Consider the following 25,789-nt stretch of genomic DNA (forward strand, 5'->3'; position numbering starts at 1 on the left):
CAGACAGAATACTGGTTAAATACCTCTACCAGCCCTCCTCTACAGTCAGAATACTGGTTAAATACCTCTACCAGCTCTCCTCTACAGTCAGAATACTGGTTAAATACCTCTACCAGCCCTCCTCTACAGTCAGAATACTGGTTAAATACCTCTACCAGCTCTCCTCTACAGACAGAATACTGGTTAAATACCTCTACCAGCCCTCCTCTACAGTCAGAATACTGGTTAAATACCTATACCAGCTCTCCTCTACAGTCAGAATACTGGTTAAATACCTCTACCAGCCCTCCTCTACAGACAGAATACTGGTTAAATACCTCTACCAGCCCTCCTATTCAGACAGAATACTGGTTAAATACCTCTACCAGCCCTCCTCTACAGACAGAATACTGGTTAAATACCTCTACCAGCCCTCCTCTACAGTCAGAATACTGGTTAAATACCTCTACCAGCCCTCCTATTCAGACAGAATACTGGTTAAATACCTCTACCAGCCCTCCTCTACAGACAGAATACTGGTTAAATACCTCTACCAGCCCTCCTCTACAGTCAGAATACTGGTTAAATACCTCTACCAGCTCTCCTCTACAGTCAGAATACTGGTTAAATACCTCTACCAGCCCTCCTCTACAGTCAGAATACTGGTTAAATACCTCTACCAGCCCTCCTCTACAGTCAGAATACTGGTTAAATACCTCTACCAGCCCTCCTCTACAGACAGAATACTGGTTAAATACCTCTACCAGCCCTCCTCTACAGTCAGAATACTGGTTAAATACCTCTACCAGCCCTCCTCTACAGTCAGAATACTGGTTAAATACCTCTACCAGCCCTCCTATTCAGACAGAATACTGGTTAAATACCTCTACCAGCTCTCCTCTACAGACAGAATACTGGTTAAATACCTCTACCAGCTCTCCTCTACAGACAGAATACTGGTTAAATACCTCTACCAGCCCTCCTCTACAGACAGAATACTGGTTAAATACCTCTACCAGCTCTCCTCTTCAGACAGAATACTGGTTAAATACCTCTACCAGCCCTCCTCTACAGTCAGAATACTGGTTAAATACCTCTACCAGCCCTCCTATTCAGACAGAATACTGGTTAAATACCTCTACCAGCCCTCCTCTACAGACAGAATACTGGTTAAATACCTCTACCAGCCCTCCTCTACAGTCAGAATACTGGTTAAATACCTCTACCAGCCCTCCTCTACAGTCAGAATACTGGTTAAATACCTCTACCAGCCCTCCTCTACAGTCAGAATACTGGTTAAATACCTCTACCAGCCCTCCTCTACAGACAGAATACTGGTTAAATACCTCTACCAGCCCTCCTCTACAGTCAGAATACTGGTTAAATACCTCTACCAGCCCTCCTCTACAGTCAGAATACTGCTTAAATACCTCTACCAGCCCTCCTCTACAGACAGAATACTGGTTAAATACCTCTACCAGCCCTCCTATTCAGACAGAATACTGGTTAAATACCTCTACCAGCCCTCCTATTCAGACAGAATACTGGTTAAATACCTCTACCAGCCCTCCTCTACAGACAGAATACTGGTTAAATACCTCTACCAGCCCTCCTATTCAGACAGAATACTGGTTAAATACCTCTACCAGCCCTCCTATTCAGACAGAATACTGGTTAAATACCTCTACCAGCCCTCCTCTACAGACAGAATACTGGTTAAATACCTCTACCAGCCCTCCTATTCAGACAGAATACTGGTTAAATACCTCTACCAGCCCTCCTCTACAGACAGAATACTGGTTAAATACCTCTACCAGCCCTCCTATTCAGACAGAATACTGGTTAAATACCTCTACCAGCCCTCCTCTACAGACAGAATACTGGTTAAATACCTCTACCAGCCCTCCTCTACAGTCAGAATACTGGTTAAATACCTCTACCAGCCCTCCTATTCAGACAGAATACTGGTTAAATACCTCTACCAGCCCTCCTATTCAGACAGAATACTGGTTAAATACCTCTACCAGCCCTCCTATTCAGACAGAATACTGGTTAAATACCTCTACCAGCCCTCCTATTCAGACAGAATACTGGTTAAATACCTCTACCAGCCCTCCTCTACAGTCAGAATACTGGTTAAATACCTCTACCAGCCCTCCTATTCAGACAGAATACTGGTTAAATACCTCTACCAGCCCTCCTCTACAGTCAGAATACTGGTTAAATACCTCTACCAGCCCTCCTCTACAGTCAGAATACTGGTTAAATACCTATACCAGCTCTCCTCTACAGTCAGAATACTGGTTAAATACCTCTACCAGCCCTCCTCTACAGTCAGAATACTGGTTAAATACCTCTACCAGCCCTCCTATTCAGACAGAATACTGGTTAAATACCTCTACCAGCCCTCCTCTACAGACAGAATACTGGTTAAATACCTCTACCAGCCCTCCTCGACAGACAGAATACTGGTTAAATACCTCTACCAGCCCTCCTATTCAGACAGAATACTGGTTAAATACCTCTACCAGCTCTCCTCTACAGTCAGAATACTGGTTAAATACCTCTACCAGCCCTCCTCTACAGACAGAATACTGGTTAAATACCTCTACCAGCCCTCCTATTCAGACAGAATACTGGTTAAATACCTCTACCAGCCCTCCTCTACAGACAGAATACTGGTTAAATACCTCTACCAGCCCTCCTATTCAGACAGAATACTGGTTAAATACCTCTACCAGCCCTCCTCTACAGACAGAATACTGGTTAAATACCTCTACCAGCCCTCCTATTCAGACAGAATACTGGTTAAATACCTCTACCAGCCCTCCTCTACAGACAGAATACTGGTTAAATACCTCTACCAGCCCTCCTATTGCTTCTGTGGTTACCCACAATGCCCTAGTGAGGGATCTGAATGTTCCTATTGTAAAGCCAGGTCAACATACACTCTCTCGCTCTCACTCTCGCTCTTTCTCTCTCTCTCTCTCCTGCTCTTTTTCTCTCTCTTTCTCTCTCTTTATCTCTCTTTATCTCTCTTTATCTCTCTCTTTCTTGTCTCTCTTTGTCCCTCCCCTTCTCCCAGGGTCTGTCTCTCTCCCTCCCTCTGTCCCCCTCTCTCTCTCCCTCTGCCCCCCCCTCTCTCCCTCTGTCCCCTCTCTCTCTCTTCCCCTCCCCCCTCTCTCTCTCTCCCCCTCTGCCCCCCCCCCTCTCCCCCTGCCCCTCCCTCTCTTCCCCTCCCCTCTCTTCTCTCACTCATCATTTTTCCTTTCCTTCTTCTTCTTTTCAATCCTCCCTTCATGGGTATTTTAGTCCTGTTGGATGTATGTGTACATGTCTGGTCTAGGAAACCCATGGAAAGAACTATAAATATGCACATAGAATACATTAGATCAAAGCTAACAGAAAGTACAGACACAAGCCCTGGGTTGCCCACATGTCCACGTGTCAGATGTTACAAAACTGTGCACATATCTCAAATGTCACCCTATTCCTTCTGTAGTGCACTTTCTTATGTAGTGCTCTAGACCAGCGGCCTGTGGGATCTGGTAAAAAGTCACAAGTAGTGCCCGATATAGAGGATAGTGTCATTGGGGACGCATGTTGTGAATCTGTTTCATAACCAAAAGGAGGAGTACCCCTCTCAGACAGAGGAAAGGAACAGGGATGCATGGCTTCATTTGTTGGTCAGTAAAGTACCGGTGCAGGCCCACTTTACTGGTGCAGTTGTACCGTCCCAATTGGCACCCTATCCCCTACATAGTGCACTACTTTTGACCAGGGCCCATAGGAAAAAGAAGAGTCCAAGGAATAGGATGGACCCTGGTCAAAAGTAGTGCACCATATAGGGAATGGGATGCCGTTTGGGACTTTGTGTGTTCATAGGTTCCTGTAGACCACATTGGAAACTTCGGGGTTCCAAGTCCAGAAGTTCTATAACAGGAAGCACAGTGGGAAAGTAGAGACAGAACTCCATAAAAACTGTTATTCACTAAACAGACGTCTTCTGAGAGGACACAGGAGGAAGTATCCTTTAATATGACAGCTAACAGATGGACGCACACACACACACACACACACACACACACACACACACACACACACACACACACACACACACACACACACACACACACACACACACACACACACACACACACACACACACACACACACACACACACACACACACACACACACACACACAGAAAGAGAGAGAGAAACGCACACTGGCACTATTTGAGCCAAGAGAGGAATTAGTTTCAGGTCGACCACTTCAAACACCAGTGACCAGAGTCTTTCAATGCCAGGATTGTGGGTTTGACTCCCTCTAAGTGGATTTGGATTAAAGTGTCTGCTAAATGGCTTATATTATTATTATAATTATAATTATTATTATGTTTGTATAACAGCCCCAGATAAACACGTCCTGGTATAGCTTACACCACAGGGACTTTGGCAGTAGGAACAAAAACAGAAGAAAATGGAGTGGAACGGGGAGGTACTACCTGTCTGAACTAGTCCAATAAGAACGTTTTGTTTTCATTTTCCTTGGAAAGATACATTTGTTTGTGTAGATCGCATTCATGGTAAACGCTGCAGATGTCGGCTCAAACGTGAATTTTCCCTGTGGCTCAGTTGGTAGAGCATGGTGTTTGCAACGCCAGGGTTGTGGGTTCGATTCCCACGGGGGGCCAGTACAAAAAAAAAAAAAAAAAAGGCATGAAATGTATGTATTCACTACTGTAAGTCGCTCTGGATAAGAGCGTCTGCTAAATGACTAAAATGTAAAATGTAATGACCTTTGAAAGGCACCTCCGACACTGCCTCAACAAAGAGCGATGCGTTTCGGATTGGACTGATTTAGACCAAAACAACAACACAATAAACAAGAGGAGGTGATCCTGTCTACCAGACAGAGGGGTTCTTAGATGCCCAACATCAGTCAAGTATCGTGTTAAAATGTCACTGACAGAAACCACACTGAGAAACAGCCCACTAGAATCAGAGACAGAAACCACACTGAGAAACAGCCCACTAGAATCACTGACAGAAACCACACTGAGAAACAGCCCACTAGAATCAGAGACAGAAACCACACTGAGAAACAGCCCACTAGAATCAGAGACAGAAACCACACTGAGAAACAGCCCACTAGAATCAGATACAGAAACCACACTGAGAAACAGCCCACTAGAATCACTGACAGAAATCACACTGAGAAACAGCCCACTAGAATCACTGACAGAAATAACACTGAGAAACAGCCCACTAGAATCAGAGACAGAAACCACACTGAGAAACAGCCCACTAGAATCAGAGACAGAAATCACACTGAGAAACAGCCCACCAGAATCAGAGACAGAAACCACACTGAGAAACAGCCCACTAGAATCAGAGACAGAAACCACACTGAGAAACAGCCCACTAGAATCACTGACAGAAACCACACTGAGAAACAGCCCACTAGAATCAGAGACAGAAACCACACTGAGAAACAGCCCACTAGAATCACTGACAGAAATCACACTGAGAAACAGCCCACTAGAATCACTGACAGAAATCACACTGAGAAACAGCCCACCAGAATCAGAGACAGAAACCACACTGAGAAACAGCCCACTAGAATCAGAGACAGAAACCACACTGAGAAACAGCCCACTAGAATCACTGACAGAAACCACACTGAGAAACAGCCCACTAGAATCAGAGACAGAAACCACACTGAGAAACAGCCCACTAGAATCAGAGACAGAAACCACACTGAGAAACAGCCCACTAGAATCAGTGACAGAAACCACACTGAGAAACAGCCCACCAGAATCAGAGACAGAAACCACACCCAGAAACGGCCCACCGGAGTCTAGGAACAGCTCCACACCCAGAAACAGCCCACCAGAGTCTAGGAACAGCTCCACACCCAGAAACAGCCCACCAGAGTCTAGGGACAGCTCCACACCCAGAAACAGCCCACCGGAGTCTAGGAACAGCTCCACACTGTCCATGTATGATAATTCATTGTGATCTAAAAGTCTAAACTGATCCTAGATCAGCAGTCTTACTCTGAGACGCTTAATACATAATGGCACCTCTCCTACCGCTCAGACCTCACTGTTATCAGGAGTCTTGGTCCGGTGCCAGTCTGCTAGTTACTTTATGCAACACGATGGGGTTCCACCACAAGATCCCTCACTGGACACTTTGGAGACTGAGAGAGGGGGCATACAAGTCAAACATTTTATGAACTCCAGAAGTTAGGAAACAAGGACAATGGTGAAGGCGTATTGAGCTGAAATGGCTTAAACACTCGTCGCTGAAGGCGAGGGGGAACACATCTGTAAAAACCTCAACAATTAAACAACAGATAAAAGAGTCTGTTCAGACCAAGAGAGAGCCACATGATTGGTCAGTGGGGGAGTGGGGTAAGAGCCACATGATTGGTCAGTGGGGAGTGGGGTAAGAGCCACATGATTGGTCATTGGGGGAGTGGGGTAAGAGCCACATGATTGGTCAGTGGGGGAGTGGGGTAAGAGCCACATGATTGGTCAGTGGGGGAGTGGGGTTAGAGTCACATGATTGGTCAGTGGGGGAGTGGGGTTAGAGTCACATGATTGGTCAGTGGAGGAGTGGGGATAGAGCCACATGATTGGTCAGTGGGGGAGTGGGGATAGAGCCACATGATTGGTCAGTGGAGGAGTGGGGATAGAGCCACATGATTGGTCAGTGGAGGAGTGGGGTTATCTAATCAAATCAAATGTAATTTCTTCATAAACAACGGGTGCGGACTAACAGTGAAATGCTGACTTACGGGTCCTTCCCAACGATGCAGAGAGATAGAAAATAGAGAAATAATAGAAAAGTAAAATACATAATAATACAAGTGATAATAGATACACAGTCAGTGGGGTTATAGCTGACACAGCAGGTCAGTCAGTGGTGTTATAGCTGACAGCAGGTCAGTCAGTGGGGTTATAGCTGACAGCAGGTCAGTCAGTGGGGTTATAGCTGACACAGCAGGTCAGTCAGTGGGGTTATAGCTGACACAGCAGGTCAGTCAGTGGGGTTATAGCTGACACAGCAGGTCAGTCAGTGGGGTTATAGCTGACAGCAGGTCAGTCAGTGGGGTTATAGCTGACACAGCAGGTCAGTCAGTGGGGTTATAGCTGACACAGCAGGTCAGTCAGTGGGGTTATAGCTGACAGCAGGTCAGTCAGTGGGGTTATAGCTGACAGCAGGTCAGTCAGTGGGGTTATAGCTGACACAGCAGGTCAGTCAGTGGGGTTATAGCTGACACAGCAGGTCAGTCAGTGAGGTTATAGCTGACAGCAGGTCAGTCAGTGGGGTTATAGCTGACACAGCAGGTCAGTCAGTGGGGTTACAGCTGACACAGCAGGTCAGTCAGTGGGGCTATAGCTGACAATGCAGGTCAGTCAGTGGGGTTATAGCTGACACAGCAGGTCAGTCAGTGGGGTTACATCTGACACAGCAGGTCAGTCAGTGGGGTTATAGCTGACAATGCAGGACAGTCAGTGGGGTTATAGCTGACAGCAGGTCAGTCAGTGGGGTTACAGCTGACACAGCAGAGTGAATGGACTAGGATATTTAGGTTGTGTCTGAAATGGTACCCTATTTCTTAGTGAGCAAGAGGTGTGAGGGCGAGGAGGAGACGTGACTGTTTGCATGTAGAGTACCTTTGGCCAAAGGGTTGGGAAAACTTGGCCAGGACTGGACCAGTTTGGGAAGACTTGGCTAAGACTGGACCGGGTTGGGAAGACTTGGCTAAGACTGGACCGGGTTGTGAAGACTTCGCTAAGACTGGACCAGGTTGGGAAGACTTGGCTAAGACTGGACCAGGTTGGGAAGACTTGGCTAGGACTGGACCGGGTTGGGAAGACTTGGCTAGGACTGGACCAGGTTGGGAAGACTTGGCTAAGACTGGACCAGGTTGGGAAGACTTGGCTAGGACTGGACCGGGTTGGGAAGACTTGGCTAGGACTGGACCAGGTTGGGAAGACTTGGCTAAGACTGGACCAGGTTGGGAAGACTTGGCTAGGACTGGACCAGGTTGGGAAGACTTGGCTAGGACTGGACCAGGTTGGGAAGACTTGGCTAAGACTGGTTCAGGTTTGGAAGACTTGGTTAGGACTGGACCGGGTTGGGAAGACTTGGCTAGGACTGGACCGGGTTGGGAAGACTTGGGTAGGACTGGACCGGGTTGGGAAGACTTGGCTAGGACTGGACCGGGTTGGGAAGACTTGGCTAGGACTGGACCGGGTTGGGAAGACTTGTCTTGGACTGGACCTGGTTGGGAAGACTTGGCTAGGACTGGACCGGGTTGGGAAGACTTGGCTAGGACTGGACCAGGTTGGGAAGACTTGGCTAGGACTGGACTGGGTTGGGAAGACTTGGCTAGGACTGGACCTGGTTGGGAAATAAGGCTGGACCAGATGAGGCCAAAGTGAACTTGGCCAACCAGTAGAGTAAGACCAAACCAGACTAAAGTACTATTTGGCACCACAGAAGAGACAGTCACTCACTGACACATAAACCAACCTCTCAACCTCAAGTTAAATGCCCAGAACACCAGGACCAGCCCAAATGGCACCATATTCCCTATTTAGTGTACTGTTTTAGAACAGGGCTCTCTGGTCAAAACGTAGTGCAGTAAATAGGGAATATGATGCTATTTGGGACACAGCCCAGCTGTCCATCCCTGACAGATACTGTTGTTAGGCTCTCTGAATCAAACGGTAGAACAGAGATGGCTGAGCTTGTCCTTCTGTCATTCATCTACTCTGTGGTTCATGTGCAAGGAGGCTAAGTCACCATCATTCATCTACTCTGTGGTTTAGGTGGAAGGAGGCTAAATCACCATCATTCATCTACTCTGTGGTTTAGGTGGAAGGAAGCACCGGTCACCGGTTTAAAAATAAATAATATTGTCTGCCATCTGCTCTTCCAAATGACTGGCTGACAAAATGGGAGGCCAGCACAGGGCCCACTGACTGACTACTGAGGTGAAATGTTTGTCTAAAAACCTCTAGAGTTGTGTGTGTGTATAAACACCTTTAAGCTCTGTGTCAACATTGGCCTAACGCTCTCTTTGAAACAGATTTAGAAACTGTAGAGGGATTTGGAGAGACGAAAGGCTGGCATCAAATCACTGTTATTTCCTCTGAGAGGGGGAACAGCAAACGTGGCAATGTTTTCATCTCATGAAGAAAAAGAACGAAAAAAAACACTTTTTTTTTTCTCTCTGGTGGTGAAACATTCACAACCTCTCACAACCTCTATCCAGCCTTACACCTCGTCAACTGGGGCAGAAAAACATCAGTTAAAAAGCTGAAAATCTTCCCCAAAAAGTGGATTCCTAGACGAGGAACCTGTGGAGGTCTCGGTGGGTTTAGTGACATAGAGTTGGAGAGAGGGCACCACTTTGCGTCTTTGCCATAATGGTGTGCCAATTACTCCCTCTATCCAACTCTATGGTTTGTGACCTCAATCAGGAAGTGACTGTAAAGAGGAACAGATTTTAAAAAATGTAGCAGTGTGTGTGTGTGCCCTCCACCTCTCCATCTCTCAATTTCTCCATCTTTCTATCTCTCTATCTCTCCATGTCTCTATGCATGTGTGTGTGAAATGATGTGTGTGTGTGTGTGTGTTTATTCAGCAGCCTAACCTGGACATTAGCTGTAATTATCTGGGATGTAAAGACAGTTTAGGTTAGAGGAGACTTCCTCCACACAGGCCGTAAATAAAGCCTGTGGCTGGATAGACTGACAGAGGTGGTCTGTGTGTCTGTAGGCTTTGAAGGTCTGTGCCTTTATAAAGGTTATTTACAGATGGACGAGATTCACCGAGACATCCATCGCCCGGGTAATGGATTCTACAGTTCTAAGTGTTCTAGAATATGACTGTAAAAGTGACAGGTGGGGGACTTAGTGAATTAATGGAACTACTGTAGCCTACAAAAACACAACCAAAGATAATTGTATCACTAAACGTTTTTCACTGAAAGACACAAACCTTTCCCAACCAAACCATGTATAGCCACTGAAACACAGTTACACTGAAACCAGAGGTAGGGTGCAGAGAGAGAAGAGAGGGAGAGAAACAGATAGAGAACGAGAGATAGATGTGGTGAGAGATAGATAGATAGATAGAGAACAGAAACAGATAGATAGAGAATGAGAGATAGATGGGATGAGAGATAGATAGATAGAGAACAGAAACAGATAGATAGAGAATGAGAGATAGATGGGGTGACAGATAGATAGATAGAGAACAGAAACAGATAGATAGAGAACGAGAGATAGATGGGGTGACAGATAGATAGATAGATAGATAGATAGATAGATAGATAGATAGATAGATAGATAGATAGATAGATAGATAGATAGATAGATAGATAGATAGATAGATAGATAGATAGATAGATAGATAGATAGATAGATAGATAGATAGATAGATAGAGAACAGAAACAGATAGATAGAGAATGAGAGATAGATGGGGTGAAAGATAGAAAGAGAGAGAGAAAACTAGAGAGTTTTTATAAGACTTATAGGAAGTGCTGTCGTATGCTATTTCCACCGGTTGTGTATAATTACAGGAGATTAGAGGATAAGTTCCTGGTCTCCATCCAAACACACATGATGCTCCTCCTACAGCCAGCCTCTGACATTAATAACATACTCTTTAAGGATACGTCCCAAATCACACCCTATTCCCTATTTAGGGCACTACTTTTGACCAGGGCTTTGATTTAAAAAAAAGTAGTGCACTAAAAAGGCAATAGCTAATTATTTGGGACACACACCTGCTCTTTAAGACTATTTAAAAGTGCATAGCCTACTATGATGAGGCAAAGTCCAGACATACAGGCATGGTTAGCCCAATGTTAGTGAGTAACTGCTGGTGTGGTTGGTGTTAGTAATGCTGGTGTGGATGGTGGTAGTAATGCTGGTGTGGTTGGTGGTAGTAATGCTGGTGTGGTTGGTGGTACTAATGCTGGTGTGGATGGTGGTAGTAATGCTGGTGTGGATGGTGGTAGTAATGCTGGTGTGGATGGTGGTAGTAATGCTGGTGTGGATGGTGGTAGTAATGCTGGTGTGGATGGTGGTAGTAATGCTGGTGTGGATGGTGGTAGTAATGCTGGTGTGGATGGTGGTAGTAATGCTGGTGTGGATGGTGGCAGTAATGCTGGTGTGGATGGTGGTAGTAATGCTGGTGTGGATGGTGGTAGTAATGCTGGTGTGGATGGTGGTAGTAATGCTGGTGTGGATGGTGGTAGTAATGCTGGTGTGGATGGTGGTAGTAATGCTGGTGTGGATGGTGGTAGTAATGCTGGTGTGGATGGTGGTAGTAATGCTGGTGTGGATGGTGGTAGTAATGCTGGTGTGGATGGTGGTAGTAATGCTGGCGTGGATGGTGGTAGTAATGCTGGCGTGGTTGGTGGTAGTAATGCTGGCGTGGATGGTGGTAGTAATGCTGGCGTGGATGGTGGTAGTAATGCTGGCGTGGATGGTGGTAGTAATGCTGGCGTGGATGGTGGTAGTAATGCTGGTGTGGATGGTGGTAGTAATGCTGGTGTGGATGGTGGTAGTAATGCTGGCGTGGATGGTGGTAGTAATGCTGGCGTGGATGGTGGTAGTAATGCTGGTGTGGATGGTGGTAGTAATGCTGGTGTGGATGGTGGTAGTAATGCTGGTGTGGATGGTGGTAGTAATGCTGGTGTGGATGGTGGTAGTAATGCTGGTGTGGATGGTGGTAGTAATGCTGGTGTGGATGGTGGTAGTAATGCTGGTGTGGATGGTGGTAGTAATGCTGGCGTGGATGGTGGTAGTAATGCTGGTGTGGATGGTGGTAGTAATGCTGGTGTGGATGGTGGTAGTAATGCTGGTGTGGATGGTGGTAGTAATGCTGGTGTGGTTGGTGGTAGTAATGCTAGCTCTGCGGAGAGTGGGCACACACACATATGTACCCCCCCACACACACGCACCCACACACATGCACACACACACACACACACACACACACACACACACACACACACACACACACACACACAATTCAGAAGAAGATGCTAAACTCCTCTTCACTATCCCCCCTTTAACTTGAACTGATTTCACTCTGTTTTCAATGGAAAAGCTGCTCCTCACATAGTAGTACATGGTAACAATAGATAAACAGCAGACAGACAGATATGCACACACACACACACACACACACACACACACACACACACACACACACACACACACACACACACACACACAAAAATGGGGACGTCAAAATGGGAACACAGCTTTCCACACACACACACCCTCTCTCCCTTACCTGTAGACGGTGTGGTCGTATGCCTCGGCGGAGGGGTATCCCAGCATGCCACACACCACACGGCTGCTGCTGAGGTCCCAGCCCAGGTCGCACACGTGACGCCACCTCCCAGCATGCTTCACTTCCAAAACACCCTCTGACAGCAGGCCTGTGCGGACGCCTGTCAGAACGGGCCGGAGACGTACCTCCTCCAGCCTCACCTTACTGGCCGCCTGGGGGAGGGGAGAGGAGGGGGAGGGGGAGGGGGAGAGGGGATAGGAGAAAGGGGATGGGGAGGGGAGAGGAGGGGGAGGGGGAGAGGGGATAGGAGAAAGGGGATGGGGAGGGGAGAGGAGGGGGAGGGGGGAGAGGGGATAGGAGAAAGGGGATGGGGAGGGGAGAGGAGGGGAGGGGGGAGAGGGGATAGGAGAGAGGGGATGGGGAGGGGTGAGGAGGGGGAGGGGGGGGAGGGGATAGGAGAGAGGGGATGGGGAGGGGTGAGGAGGGGGAGGGGGATAGGAGAGAAGGGATGGTGAGGAATGTGGGAGAGGACAGAACAGAATACAACTTTAGTTGCCATCGCAGTCTCTCCACAAAAAGGACATGAAGGAACAAACACACTGAAAACAGGGTATGTTGAATGTACTGTGATGGACTGTGTGTGTGTGTGTGTGTGTGTGTGTGTGTGTGTGTGTGTGTGTGTGTGTGTGTGTGTGTGTGTGTGTGTGTGTGTGTGTGTGTGTGTGTGTGTGTGTGTGTGTGTGTATATCAAAAGTTTGGGGTCACTTAGAAATGTCCTTGTTATTGAAATTATTTTGGCCATTAAAATTACATCAAATTGATCAGAAATACAGTGTAGACATTGTTAATGTTAAATAGTACCCGCAAAACACCAATCTCAACGTCAACAGTGAAGAGGCGACTCCGGAATAGTGGCCTTCTAGGCAGAGTTACAAAGAAAAAGCCATATCTCAGACTGGCCAATAAAAAGAAAAGATTAAGATGGGCAAAAGAACACAGACACTGGACAGAGGAACTCTGCCTAGAAGGCCAGCATCCCGGAGTCGCCTCTTCACTGTTGACGTTGAGACTGGTGTTTTGTGGGTACTATTTAATGAAGCTGCCAGTTGAGGACTTGTGAGGTGTCTCTAATGTACTTGTCCTCTTGCTCAGTTGTGCACCGGGGCCTCCCACTCCTCTCTCTATTCTGGTTAGAGCTAGTTTGCGCTGATCTGTGAAGGGAGTAGTACACAGAGTTATACGAGATCTTCAGTTTCTTGGCAATTTCTCGCATGGAATAGCCTTCATTTCTCAGAACAAGAATAGACTGACGAGTTTCAGAAGAAAGACCTTTGTTTCTGGCCATTTTGAGCCTGTAATCAAACCCACAAATGCTGATGCTCCAGATATTCAGCTAGTCTAAAGAAGGCCAGTTTTATTGCTTCTTTAATCAGGACTACAGTTTTCAGCTGTGCTAATGTAACAATATAGCTTCCGTCCCTCTCCTCGCCCCAACCTGGGCTCGAACCAGGGACCCTCTGCACACATTAACAACTGCCTCACACGAAGCATCGTTACCCGTCGCGCCACAAAAGCCACGGCCCTTGCAGAGCAAGGGGAACAACTACCTCAAGGTCTCAGAGTGAGTGACGTCACCGATTGAAACGCTATTAGCGCGCACCCAGCTAACTAGCTAGCCATTTCACATCGGTTACACTAACATAATTGCAAAAGGGTTTTCTAATGATCAATTAGCCTTTTAAAATGATAAACTTGGATTAGCTAACACAACGTGCCATTGGAACACAGGAGTGATGGTTGCTGATAATAGGCCTCTGTACGCCTGTGTAGATATTCCATAAAAAATCTGCCGTTTCCAGCTACAATAGTCATTTACAACATTAACAATGTCTACACTGTATTTCTGATCAATTTGATGTTTTTTTAATGGCCCAAAAATGTGCTTTTCTTTCAAAAACAAGGACATTTCTAAGTGTCCCCAAGTTTTGAAGGGCAGTGTATATATGTGTGTATACAGTATGTGTGTATAATGTGTGTATATGTATGTGTCTATGTGTGTGTGTGTATACATATATGTGTGTGTATAATGTGTGTGTACGCGCATACATATGCGCGTGTATTACATTCCAAAACAGTCGTAAGGTCGTGAACTTAGCCTCAGTTGATAACATGTTACGAGGTCTAACAGGGGTGAAAGATGGACATGTCTTTCCTCTGTGGAGGCTCTGGAAATAGCCCTGTGTTTAGAGAGTTGGGTCTGTTTAACTACTAGAGGTTGAGGCCTGAACGTGAGGGATACTGCCCATTATGAATTGGATCCGGAGAAGGTTTTAGGGCTGTCTGTAATTACAGCCTATCGGGCTGTGGGCTCCTGGCTCCACCAATCAGCTTCCTGTACCCCGGGAGTCGCCATGGGGCTACTTGAGGCTACTTGCGGCGACCGTGGGTAGGTACAGTACAGTAGTGTTGGGGTGTTGAGTGTGTGTGGATGGGTGGGTGTGTAGGTGGGTGGGTGGGTGTGTGGGGGGTGTCGAGTATGTGTGTGTGTGTGGGGGGGGGGGGGTTGAGTGTGTGTTTGTGAATGTGAGAGAGAGAGAGAAAGGGGAAGAAAGAGAGAGGCAGAGCAAGACAGAGAGAATGAGAGAAAGTGTTTTTCCTCACCTGTCCATCTGTGATGTCTGTCTCCAGGCCCACGTTGGGGATTTCGGCCTCTGGTTCAACATGGTTCCCACTGGGCTGCCTGGTGATCTCTGCCCCCCATCTGGCCGCCTGTGGTCCGGTCCGCCCCACCTCCTGGGCCTGCCTGTAGGCTGCACCATTCCCCAGCCGGGGGGGGATCTGATGCCCCTGGGGCACGGCCGGGTTCTCCTGTCTCGTCCTGGCCTCCCCTCCCGCCTGACTCTGGCCGTTCCGGGTACGCAAGTGGATATCATGACCCCGACGCTGTTGCCGTGAACTTTGACCCTGACTTCTGGGGGTGCTGCGGTGGAGGGCGATCTCATGACCCCTTCTCCCGGGGGATGTGATGTGAGCAGGGGGAGGAGGGGGCACCCTGTCTTGGACTGTGGATAGACGTGGCGGTGAGGAGAGGTTGGGGATCCTCTGTGGTCGGGCCGAGGCCACTGGGACGGCCAGGGAGCCCTCTACGTGGTTAGTGGAGTAGTCAACCCTCCTCTGGGTGCTACAGACGACTCCCAGGTCCTCAGAGTGGGTGCAGTCATTTATCCCCCAGCCGTTGGAGTGACAGTCAGCCAGGGAGAGCTCCGTCCCCATGCAGTGCACGTTATCCAACCAGATCAGACCTAATGGGAGAAGAAGAGCACACTTCCTCATTAGCAGCCAATCAAGAGCGATCAATAAGATACAACTGATTCTCCCAGTTGACCAGCCCACATAAGTAAAGGTTGAACCAATGTCATGAAACACAATCTCCAGACAGGCAGAAGATAGGCAACAGTGGTGCTCTCTTGTGAAAGCCTTATGTTCCAGCAACGAAGAGGATTATTAAGGAAGTAGGCAAATGAATTAAGGTGTTACTGTACCTTGTCCTTCCCCAAAATAAAAATTTAATAAAAAAGGCTTTATAAAATAAATTTGATTGATTAATGGATTGATTGATTGCATAAAGGTGTTACCGTACCTTGTCCTTCTCCAAACTTAGAGCTGTGAGCCCAGGTGAGACTGCGTGAGAAGCCCAGCTCTCGACACACCACGTTGGCCAGGTTAATATCCACCTCGTCATCACACACCGTCCCCCACGCCCCGTTATAGAACACCTCTACACGACCCTCGTTGGGGCCCCGCCTCTCACCCGCCAGGCGCACCCTCGGCCCTGATCCCTGGGCGAGGGAACGGGGGAGGAGGAGGGAACTCACACACAGGAGGAGGCCCAACATCCTTACTCAGTCTGGAACGGAGAGATCAGAGAGAGACAGAGAGCGAGAGAGAGAGAGGGAGATAGAGTGAGAGAGAGCGACAGAGAGAGAGGGAGATAGAGTGAGAGAGAGCGACAGAGAGAGAGACAAAGAGGGAGAGAGAGAGAGAGAGAGAGAGACAGAGAGAGACAGAGAGAGAGAGAGAGCATATCACTTAAAATCACACACAAAAAATACATTGTTTCTCAGACACTTGTGAAAATTACATAAAAACAATAAACATTATTGTAAACAACCAACATGAAAAGCCTTTTGAAATGATAGTTTTTTGTGTGCACAACCACCAGTAGAACCCTCAGATCACATGGAAACATTCCACTGTGGAAACGTGTCATTAGCCATGCACATGCCTCCATTTATCCATCGGCTTCATAGCCAGAGAACAGTCAGACCCCGAAGCACAGTGGACATATCACTGATAAGAGACGCACAGAAACACTCAGTGTCTCAGGCTGCGTTCCAAATGGCACCCTGTTCCCTACATAGTGCACTACTTTAGACCAGAGCCCTATGGCACTCAAATGGCACCCTATTCCCTACATAGTGCACTACTTTAGACCAGAGCCCTATGGCACTCAAATGGCACCCTATTCCCTACATAGTGCACTACTTTAGACCAGAGCCCTATGGCACTCAAATGGCACCCTATTCCCTACATAGTGCACTACTTTAGACCAGAGCCCTATGGCACTCAAATGGCACCCTATTCCCTACATAGTGCACTACTTTTGACCAGAGCCCTATGGGCCCATAGTGCACTATATAGGGAATAAGGTGCCATTAGGGAGTTAACCAGAGAGGGGAAGAGGGTAGCGACCGACCGAAGCTAAAATCAGCACGGCTAGCCGAGCCGCGCCACAGAGGCCCGTCCACAAACCCTCAAACATCGCTATGTCTAGTTATACTGAGACAGCCAGGCAGGCAAATAAACAGGGCCTTAAAAATGCCTGCACACACAAACAACAGACTATCAGGCTGCTACTGTGTGTACGATGAGCTGCATCTCAATACTCTGAATACTGGCTTCCTCTCCTCGTCTCCTTGCATTCATCTGCACCAATGTGAAGATCTAGAACATCTGTCCGGTGCTTTCACATCACGTCTACATCAGTACAGATGAAGGGAAGGAGACAAAGACAGGAAACTAGAAGAGGAGGGAGTAATCCACTGTAGAGGAATGAGACACATCCACAGTCAAATTAGTGGAAGGTTACAGTGTTGGGTAACATTTGGTTCTAGACAAGACAAGACAAGGGAAGCACGACACTGGAGAATCTAAATGCTGTAACCATGAAGGTAGAGAGGAGAGAGAAGAGGGGGAGAGAGGAGAAGAGGAGAAGAGGAGAACAGAGGAGAGAGGTGGGCGAGAGGAGGAGACGAGAACAGAGGAAGAGAGGAGAGAGGTGGGAGAGAGGAGGAGAACAAAAAAGGAGAGAAGAAAAGTGTGGGAGGGAGTGAGACCCAGCAAGGGATGGAGAGATGGAAGAAGATAGGAGGAGAAGAGGACTGGAGAGAAGAGAAGAAGAGAGGAGGAGAAGAGGACTGGAGAGAAGAGAAGAAGAGAGGAGGAGAAGAGGACTGGAGAGAAGAGAAGAAGAGAGGAGGAGAAGAGGACTGGAGAGAAGAGAAGAAGAGAGGAGGAGAAGAGGACTGGAGAGAAGAAGAGAGGAGGAGAAGTGGACTGGAGAGAAGAGAAGAAGAGAGGAGGAGAAGAGGACTGGAGAGAAGAAGAGAGGAGGAGAAGAGGACTGGAGAGAAGAGAAGAAGAGAGGAGGAGAAGTGGACTGGAGAGAAGAGAAGACGAGAGGAGGAGAAGTGGACTGGAGAGAAGAGAAGACGAGAGGAGGAGAAGTGGACTGGAGAGAAGAGAAGACGAGAGGAGGAGAAGAGGTCTGGAGAGAAGAGAAGTGAAGAGTGAAGACAGAAGAGATGGAGGGAGATGACAGAGATGGATTGGAGGGAGATAAATAGATAGAAAGATGAGAGAAAGAACAAATGAAAAGAGTGAGGAGAGAGAGAGAAAATGAAGAAGGGATGGGATGAATAAAAGTTAACTAAATAAATTCATAACTCACCTGGCAGTTGGGCTCTGTCTCGGAGTCACCAGCTCTCTCTCTCTCTCTCTCTCTCTCTCTCTCTCTCTCTCTCTCTCTCTCTCGCTCTCTCTGTCTCGGAGTCACCAGCTCTCTCTCTCTCTCTCTCTGTCTCGGAGTCACCAGCTCTCTCTCTCTCTCTCTCTCTCTGTCTCGGAGTCACCAGCTCTCTCTCTCTCTCTGTCTCGGAGTCACCAGCTCTCTCTCTCTCTCTCTCTCTCTCTGTCTCGGAGTCACCAGCTCTCTCTCTCTCTCTGTCTCGGAGTCACCAGCTCTCTCTCTCTCTCTCTCTGTCTCGGAGTCACCAGCTCTCTCTCTCTCTCTCTCTCTGTCTCGGAGTCACCAGCTCTCTCTCTCTCTCTCTCTCTCTGTCTCGGAGTCACCAGCTCTCTCTCGCTGGGACGGAGTGGGTGAGTGAATGAAAGAAAGAGGGCAGGAAGACTTGTCTGGCTTTCTCTCTGTTCTCTCCCTCCCTCTTTCTCTGTCACTCCCTCGTTTTAGTCACTCTCCATCCCTCCCATTTTTTCTACATTATGTAAAAGTTTTTTTTCCTCCATTTAGTCCTTTTCATATGCTGGTCCTTTCACTGAACCCTTAAAACAATGTTTTTATTTATTTAACCTTTATTTAACTAGGCAAGTCAGATAAGAACCAATTCTTATTTACAATGGGTTAACGGCTTTGTTCAGGGGCAGAGCGACAGATTTTTACCTTGTTAGCTCGGGGATTCCAGGTAGCCGAGCTCTAACCATTAGACTACCTGCCGCCACAAATCCACCTACCCTTATCCCCTCAGCCCACCCAACCAGGAGCCCCAAATCTAGCACATTAAGATGACTACACCTCTCTCTCTCTCTCTCTCTCTCTCTCTCTCTCTCTCTCTGTCTCTCTCTCTCTCTGTCTCTCTCTCTCTCTCTCTCTCTCTCTGTCTCTCTCTCTCTCTCTGTCTCTCTCTCTCTCTGTCTCTCTCTCTCGCTCTCTCTCTCTGTCTCTCTCTCTCTCTCTCTCTCTGTCTCTCTCTCTCTCTCTCTCTCTCTCTGTCTCTCTCTCTCTCTGTCTCTCTCTCTCTCTGTCTCTCTCTCTCTCTCTCTCTCTCTCTCTCTGTCTCTCTCTGTCTATCTCTGTCTCTCTCTCTCTCTCTCTCTGTCTCCCCCTCTCTCTCCCTCTCTCTCTGTCCCCCTCTCTGTCTCTCTCTCTCTCTCTCTCTCTCTCTCTCTCTCTCTCTCTCTCTGTCTCTCTCTCTCTCTCTCTGTCTCTCTCTGTCTCTCTCTGTCTCTCTCTCTCTCTGTCTCCCCCCTCTCTCTCTCCCTCTCTCTCTGTCCCCCCTCTCTGTTTCTCTCTCTCTCTCTCTCTCTCTCTGCCCCACTCTCTGTCCACCCCCTCTCTCTCTCTCTCTTCCTCTCCCTCTGTCTGTCTCCCCCACTCTTTCTCTCTCAATTCAATTCAAGGGGCTTTATTGGCATGGGAAACATATGTTAATTTTGCCAAAGCAAGTGAAGTAGATAACATACAAAAGTGAAATAAACAATAAAAATGAACAGTAAACATTACACTCATAGAAGTTCCAAAAGAACAAAGACATTACAAATGTCATATGTCTATCTATATACAGTGTTATAACGATGTGCAAATGGTTAAAGTACAAAAGGGATAATAAATAAACATAAATATGGGTCTCTCTCTGTCTCCCCCTCTCTCTCTCTGTCTCCCCCATCTCACTCTCTGTCTCACCCTCTCTCTCTCTGTCTCCCCCATCTCTCTCTCTGTCTCCTCCCTCTCCCTCTCACTCTCTGTCTCCCCCTCTCACTCTCTGTCTCCCCCCTCTCTCTCTCTGTCTCCCCCCTCTCTCTCTCTGTCTCCCCCTCTCTCTCTGTCTCCCCCTCTCTCTCTGTCTCCCCCTCTCTCTCTCTGTCTCCCCCTCTCTCTCTGTCTCCCCCTCTCTCTCTCTGTCTCCCCCTCTCTCTCTCTGTCTCCCCCTCTCTCTCTCTCTCTCCCCCCCTCTCTCTCTCTGTCTCCCCTCTCTCTCTCTGTCTCCCCCCCTCTCTCTCTGTCTCCCCCTCTCTCTCTCTGTCTCCCCCCTCTCTCTCTCTGTCTCCCTCCTCTCTCTCTCTGTCTCCCCCTCTCTCTCTCTCTACCCCTCCCCCCTCCTCTCCCCCCTCCTCTCTCTCTCTCTCGCTCTCTCTCTCTCAGTCTAATTGTACAGAAGGATCCTGGGCTCAAACCAACACCCACAATTAGTGGTGCAGTGAAATAAATACATGCTCTTCAGCAACAACCTGTTGAAAACTGTTGCTCCTCCCTCTTTCCCTTTTTCATTTTCTTTCACTATTTATATCTGTCAATTTATTCTCCCTGTCGTTTCTCTCTCTCTATCTCTCTCTCTCGCGCTCTCTATTTCTTTGTGTCTCTGTCTCTTGCTCTCTCTCTCTCTCTCTCTCTCTCTCTCTCTTTTGTAACTCTGTTTTGTAACTTCCCTGCCCTACTCACTTGTGTAAGGCCAGAAAGTTACTTAACAGAAATGTTAGGAACTATTGTTTAAGGTATATTGTTTATTCTATATAGGAAGAGATAACAGATGTATGGTGGGGTCCCAAATTACTGACACCCTGGATAAAGATGATCAATAATGACTGTATAAAATAAATCATTCAAATACTAAGATACATGGTATGAAACAAAAAAAGGGCAAATCATATTATTTTGTACTAACACAAGCTTGTGAATCTATAAAATTGTTGGATGCATTTGCAGTTTGTTTTGCTTGTATTTTAGATTATTAAGTGTCCAAAAGAAATGGATGGTAGATAATGTTTTGTGTCCTTTTGGAGTCATTTTTATTATACAGTAAATAAGAATAGAATATGTTTCTAAACACTTCTACATTCTACATGATTACGGATAATCCTGAATGAATCGTGAATTATGATGGGTGAGAAAGTTACAGAGGGTCAATGATCATACCCCAAGACATGCTAACTTCTCACCATTGTCAGTAACAGGTTAGCATGTCTTGGGGGTATGATATTTTCACAACAGTAATTCATACAACAGGAATTTGCATTTTCTAGCCCACCCACTTTTAACCCCACCTCTCACCCAATTTTCCATCTACCCTCTCCCCCACAACCCTACCCTCCCCCCACCCATCTCTTCCATTTGGCCGGGTAAAGAGCAGACAAATCATCACAAACAAGTCTTAAACATAAATAATATTAACAATAATAACAACAATAATAATAACAACAATAATATAATAACAATATTAATAATAATAATAATAATAACAACAATAATGATCATAATAATAACACAAGAAACAAAGCAAAAACATACAACAAAAAAATGTATGATAATAGAAGCATATAAAAAGTAGAAGTAGAGTTATTTATTTGATCGTCAGCGACAGTGTCTGACTACTGTAAAGCAATACACTCTACTACAAGGAAAAGGCCAGCCTGAACTTCCTGTCTGGAGAGTCACACAGAGGTTGTGAACACACACACAATGCAAACAATGGTAACCTTGGAGACAATAGGGCATTCATATCGAACGTTACAAATGCGCATGTATCAAAATGTTTTACAGCAAACAATGGAAAACTACTACGATTGTTTATATCCAATATTAGCTGTAAGCTAAAACATTGGAACTGAGCATGGACCCAAGCCGAGGCCTACTGTTTAACTTAGCGACTGTGTCCACAACACAATGAAGCAGACCACAACTACATAAAACAGAACTAAGACTACTTTATTTACAACTACCTTTTGAGAAGAAACATATTACTTGTTAAACACGATCTCTTTCTCTGAGCAACTGTATAATTATAAAATAATAACTTCCTCATTTTTTGTAGCATACAATATAGATCAGTATTTGAATGATTTATTTTATACAGTCATTATTGCTCATCTTTATCAAGGGTGTCAATCATTTTGGACCTCACTGTATAACCAACCTATTACAACTTGGCATGTCTTAAAACTGTCTCCTCATTCAGGTACAAAGTACTGAATGCCAGCGTCATCCCCGAGGGCCAGTTCATGGACAACAAGAAGGCTTCTGAGAAGCTGCTTGTGTCCTTTCATATAAATCACAATGATTTTTCAATCACTTCCGAACCCACTGTGTTTCTTTTCCTGTACCTGAGTGAATCCATTCTCTCTGTGATCCACTCACATGTCTGTCTTGTTGTTGACTTAAATAAACATCATCTCCATTCAACATTTGAAGGTCCAGACCCAAATGGACCCCTAAGCCCTATCCACATGTGTAGGTAATATTATGTGGGTAGGCCTTGCCCTCTGATAGGCTAGGGGTGGAAGTTTCAACCATATTGCTTATACCAATCAAATCCTCTCATATCTCCACAAGTGCATAGGGCATTAGGTTTATGGAGCGATTTGGGATTGGGTCTAAGAATGTGGTAATTCTGTATTGAGTGCTTTCAGTGGTCAAGTGAATTCTATAAATCATTTTTCAATGTTTTAAATGGGATTGTCATTTGCCCTCTGTGACATCATCATAGCGTGCCTGTAAAAAGGGGGAGGGGCTCAGCCAGCCCACTGTAGAAATAATGACATCACCACCATAGTTTTTAAAGGGATGTTGGGGTCTTTAAATTTCAATAGGCTCATTATTGAGACTTAGCGCTGGTATAAAACATCTTAAAGGATTTCATGTTCCCACACAAGCCTTTGTTTAATGAAGATGATGCAAAAATCTTCCATTATAAACTTAACTTTAAGCTTACTCTACTTTAACCATGTGGTAAAAAAATGTAAAACCTTAAAATAGTGTTCTGTATGTCTTCATGATTTGGCTACACTCAAAGTTCACATATGAACGACTCAACTCAAAGTTCACATATGAACGACTCAACTCAAAGTTCACATATGAACAACTCAACTCAAAGTTCACATATGAACAACTCAACTCAAAGTTCACATATGAACGACTTCAAAGATCAAGCCTAGGCACCTGTGTAGATCAGGGCTGTATGTACACTGCCTTGTAAAAGTAGTCCTACCCTTTGGATTTATTCACATTGTATTGTTACAAAGTAGGATTAAAATGGATTTAATTGTAAAAAAAAAAAAAAATCTACAATCTACACAAAATACTCTGTAATGTCAAAGTGGAAGAAAAAGGTTTGTTATTTCTAAAGGGAAAATACATCAATCTAGTTGTTGCATAAGTATTCAGCTCTCTGAGTTAATACATGTTAGAAACACCTTTGGCAGTGATTACAGCTGTGAGTCTTCTTGGGTAAGTCTCTAAGAGCTTTACACACCTGGATGGTGCAATATTAGCCCATTATTCTATTCATAATTCTTCAAGCTCTGTCAAGATGTTGGGGATCACGGCTAGAAATGGCCAAGTTATGCCATTGTCAAACAGATTTAAATCTAAACTGTAACTAGGCCACTCAGGAACATTCACTGTCTTCTTTGTAAGAAACTCCAGTGTAAAGCTGACCTTGTGTTGTAAGTTATTGCCCTGCTGAAAAGTGAATTCCTCTCCCAGAGTGTGGGGTAAAGCAGGTTTTCCTCTAGGATTTTGCCTGTGCTTAGCTCCACCCATTTTCATTTTATCCTGAAAAACACCCTAGTATTTGCAGATGACAAGCATACCCATACCATGATGCAGCCACCACCTAGCATTAAAATAAGAAGGCAGTTACTCAGTGATGTGGTGTGTTGGATTTGCCCCAAACATAAGGCTTTGCATTTAGGCCAAAAAGTGTATTCCTTTTCAGTATTGTTTTGCAGTATTACTTTAGTGACTTGTTGCATACATGCATGTTTTGGAATATTTGTATTCTATATACTTGTGTTCTTCTTTTCACACATTTAAGTAATCATTGTGGAGTCACTACAATGTTGTTGATCCATCCTCAGTTTTCTCCTATCACAGTCACTGAACACTGTAACTGTTTTAAAATCACCAATGTCCTCATGGTAACATCCCTGAGCAGATTCCTTCCTGTCCTGCAGCTCAGTTCAGAGGGATGACTGTATCTTTGATGTGTCTGGGTGGTATAATACATCATCCACAGCATCATTATGAACTTGACCATGCTTACAGAGATATTCAATGTCTGATTTGTTATTGTTACCCATCTACCAATCGCTGGCTTTCTTTACGAGGCTTTCTCAAAGCTCCCTGGTCTTTGTTGTTGAATCTTGACTGAGGGACCATACAGATGATGTATGAATGGGGGACAGAGGATGGGTTAGTCATTCAACCGCTGTTATGTCACACAGAGTGAGTCCATGTAACTTATAAGGTGCAGTAGGCTTGACTAAACAAAGGGGCTGAATACTTACGCAACGACTAGATTTGAGTTATCACAGTTTTATTCATCTTTTAAAAAAAAAAAATCTTCCACTTTGACATTACAGAGTTATTTCAGTAGGTTATTGACCAAAAATGACATTTAAATCCAATTTACTTCCACGTTGTAAGATAATAAAATGTGAAGTAATCCAAGAGGTATGAATACTTTTGCAAGGTACTGTATCAAGACACTGTATCAAGGTACTGTATCAAGGTACTATATCAAGGTACTATATCAAGGTACTGTATCAAGACACTGTATCAAGGTACTATATCAAGACACTGTATCAAGGTACTGTATCAAGACACTGTATCAAGGTACTGTATCAAGGTACTATATCAAGGTACTATATCAAGGTACTGTATCAAGACACTGTATCAAGGTACTGTATCAAAGTACTATATCAAGGTACTATATCAAGACACTGTATCAAGGTACTGTATCAAGACACTGTATCAAGGTACTGTATCAAAGTACTATATCAAGGTACTATATCAAGACACTGTATCAAGGTACTGTATCAAGGTACTGTATCAAGGTACTGTATCAAGGTACTCTATCAAGGTACTGTATCAAGACACTGTATCAAGGTACTGTATCAAGAATGCTGATCTAGGATCAGATAACCCCTGACCCCACCCCGTCCATGTCATCTTATCAGACCCCCCCTGACCCCACCCCGTCCATGCCATCTTATCAGACCCCCTGACCCCACCCCGTCCATGCCATCTTATCAGACCCCCACTGACCCCACCCAGTCCATGTCATCTTATCAGACCCCCTGACCCCACCCAGTCCATGTCATCTTATCAGACCCCCCCTGACCCCACCCCGTCCATGTCATCCTATCAGACCCCCCTGACCCCACCCAGTCCATGTCATCTTATCAGACCCCCCCTGACCCCACCCCGTCCATGTCATCTTATTCATTATGATCTAAAAGGCTCCTACTCTGAGCTGCATGATACATATATGTATTTTAACCTTTATTTAACTAGGCAAGTCAGTTAAGAACAAATTCTTATTTACAATGATGAATGATACCGGGGAACAGGAGCAGAACGACAGATTTTGCTCTCTGAAAGGATTGGTCCCTGAAAGGATT

The 25,789-nt window shown here is 45.8% G+C and overlaps 1 protein-coding gene across 1 annotated transcript in view; it reads right to left on the minus strand.

The window, feature by feature from the left end:
- The window catches only part of LOC106591784 (lysyl oxidase homolog 4), a 40,835-nt gene extending 22,341 nt beyond the window's left edge, over nt 1-18,494 (minus strand). Inside the window, exons 1-4 of the mRNA XM_045690858.1 lie at nt 18,327-18,494; nt 15,957-16,223; nt 14,978-15,618; nt 12,317-12,528 (exon numbers count right to left, since the gene is read on the minus strand). Of these exons, the coding sequence (XP_045546814.1) occupies nt 12,317-12,528; nt 14,978-15,618; nt 15,957-16,212 (1,109 nt within the window). The 5' untranslated portion in view covers nt 16,213-16,223; nt 18,327-18,494. The remainder of the gene's footprint in view (nt 1-12,316; nt 12,529-14,977; nt 15,619-15,956; nt 16,224-18,326) is intronic.
- Nucleotides 18,495-25,789: the final 7,295 nt, after the last annotated feature.

Source organism: Salmo salar, chromosome ssa12 (genome assembly GCF_905237065.1).
Source record: "Salmo salar chromosome ssa12, Ssal_v3.1, whole genome shotgun sequence".
NCBI lineage: Eukaryota > Metazoa > Chordata > Actinopteri > Salmoniformes > Salmonidae > Salmo > Salmo salar.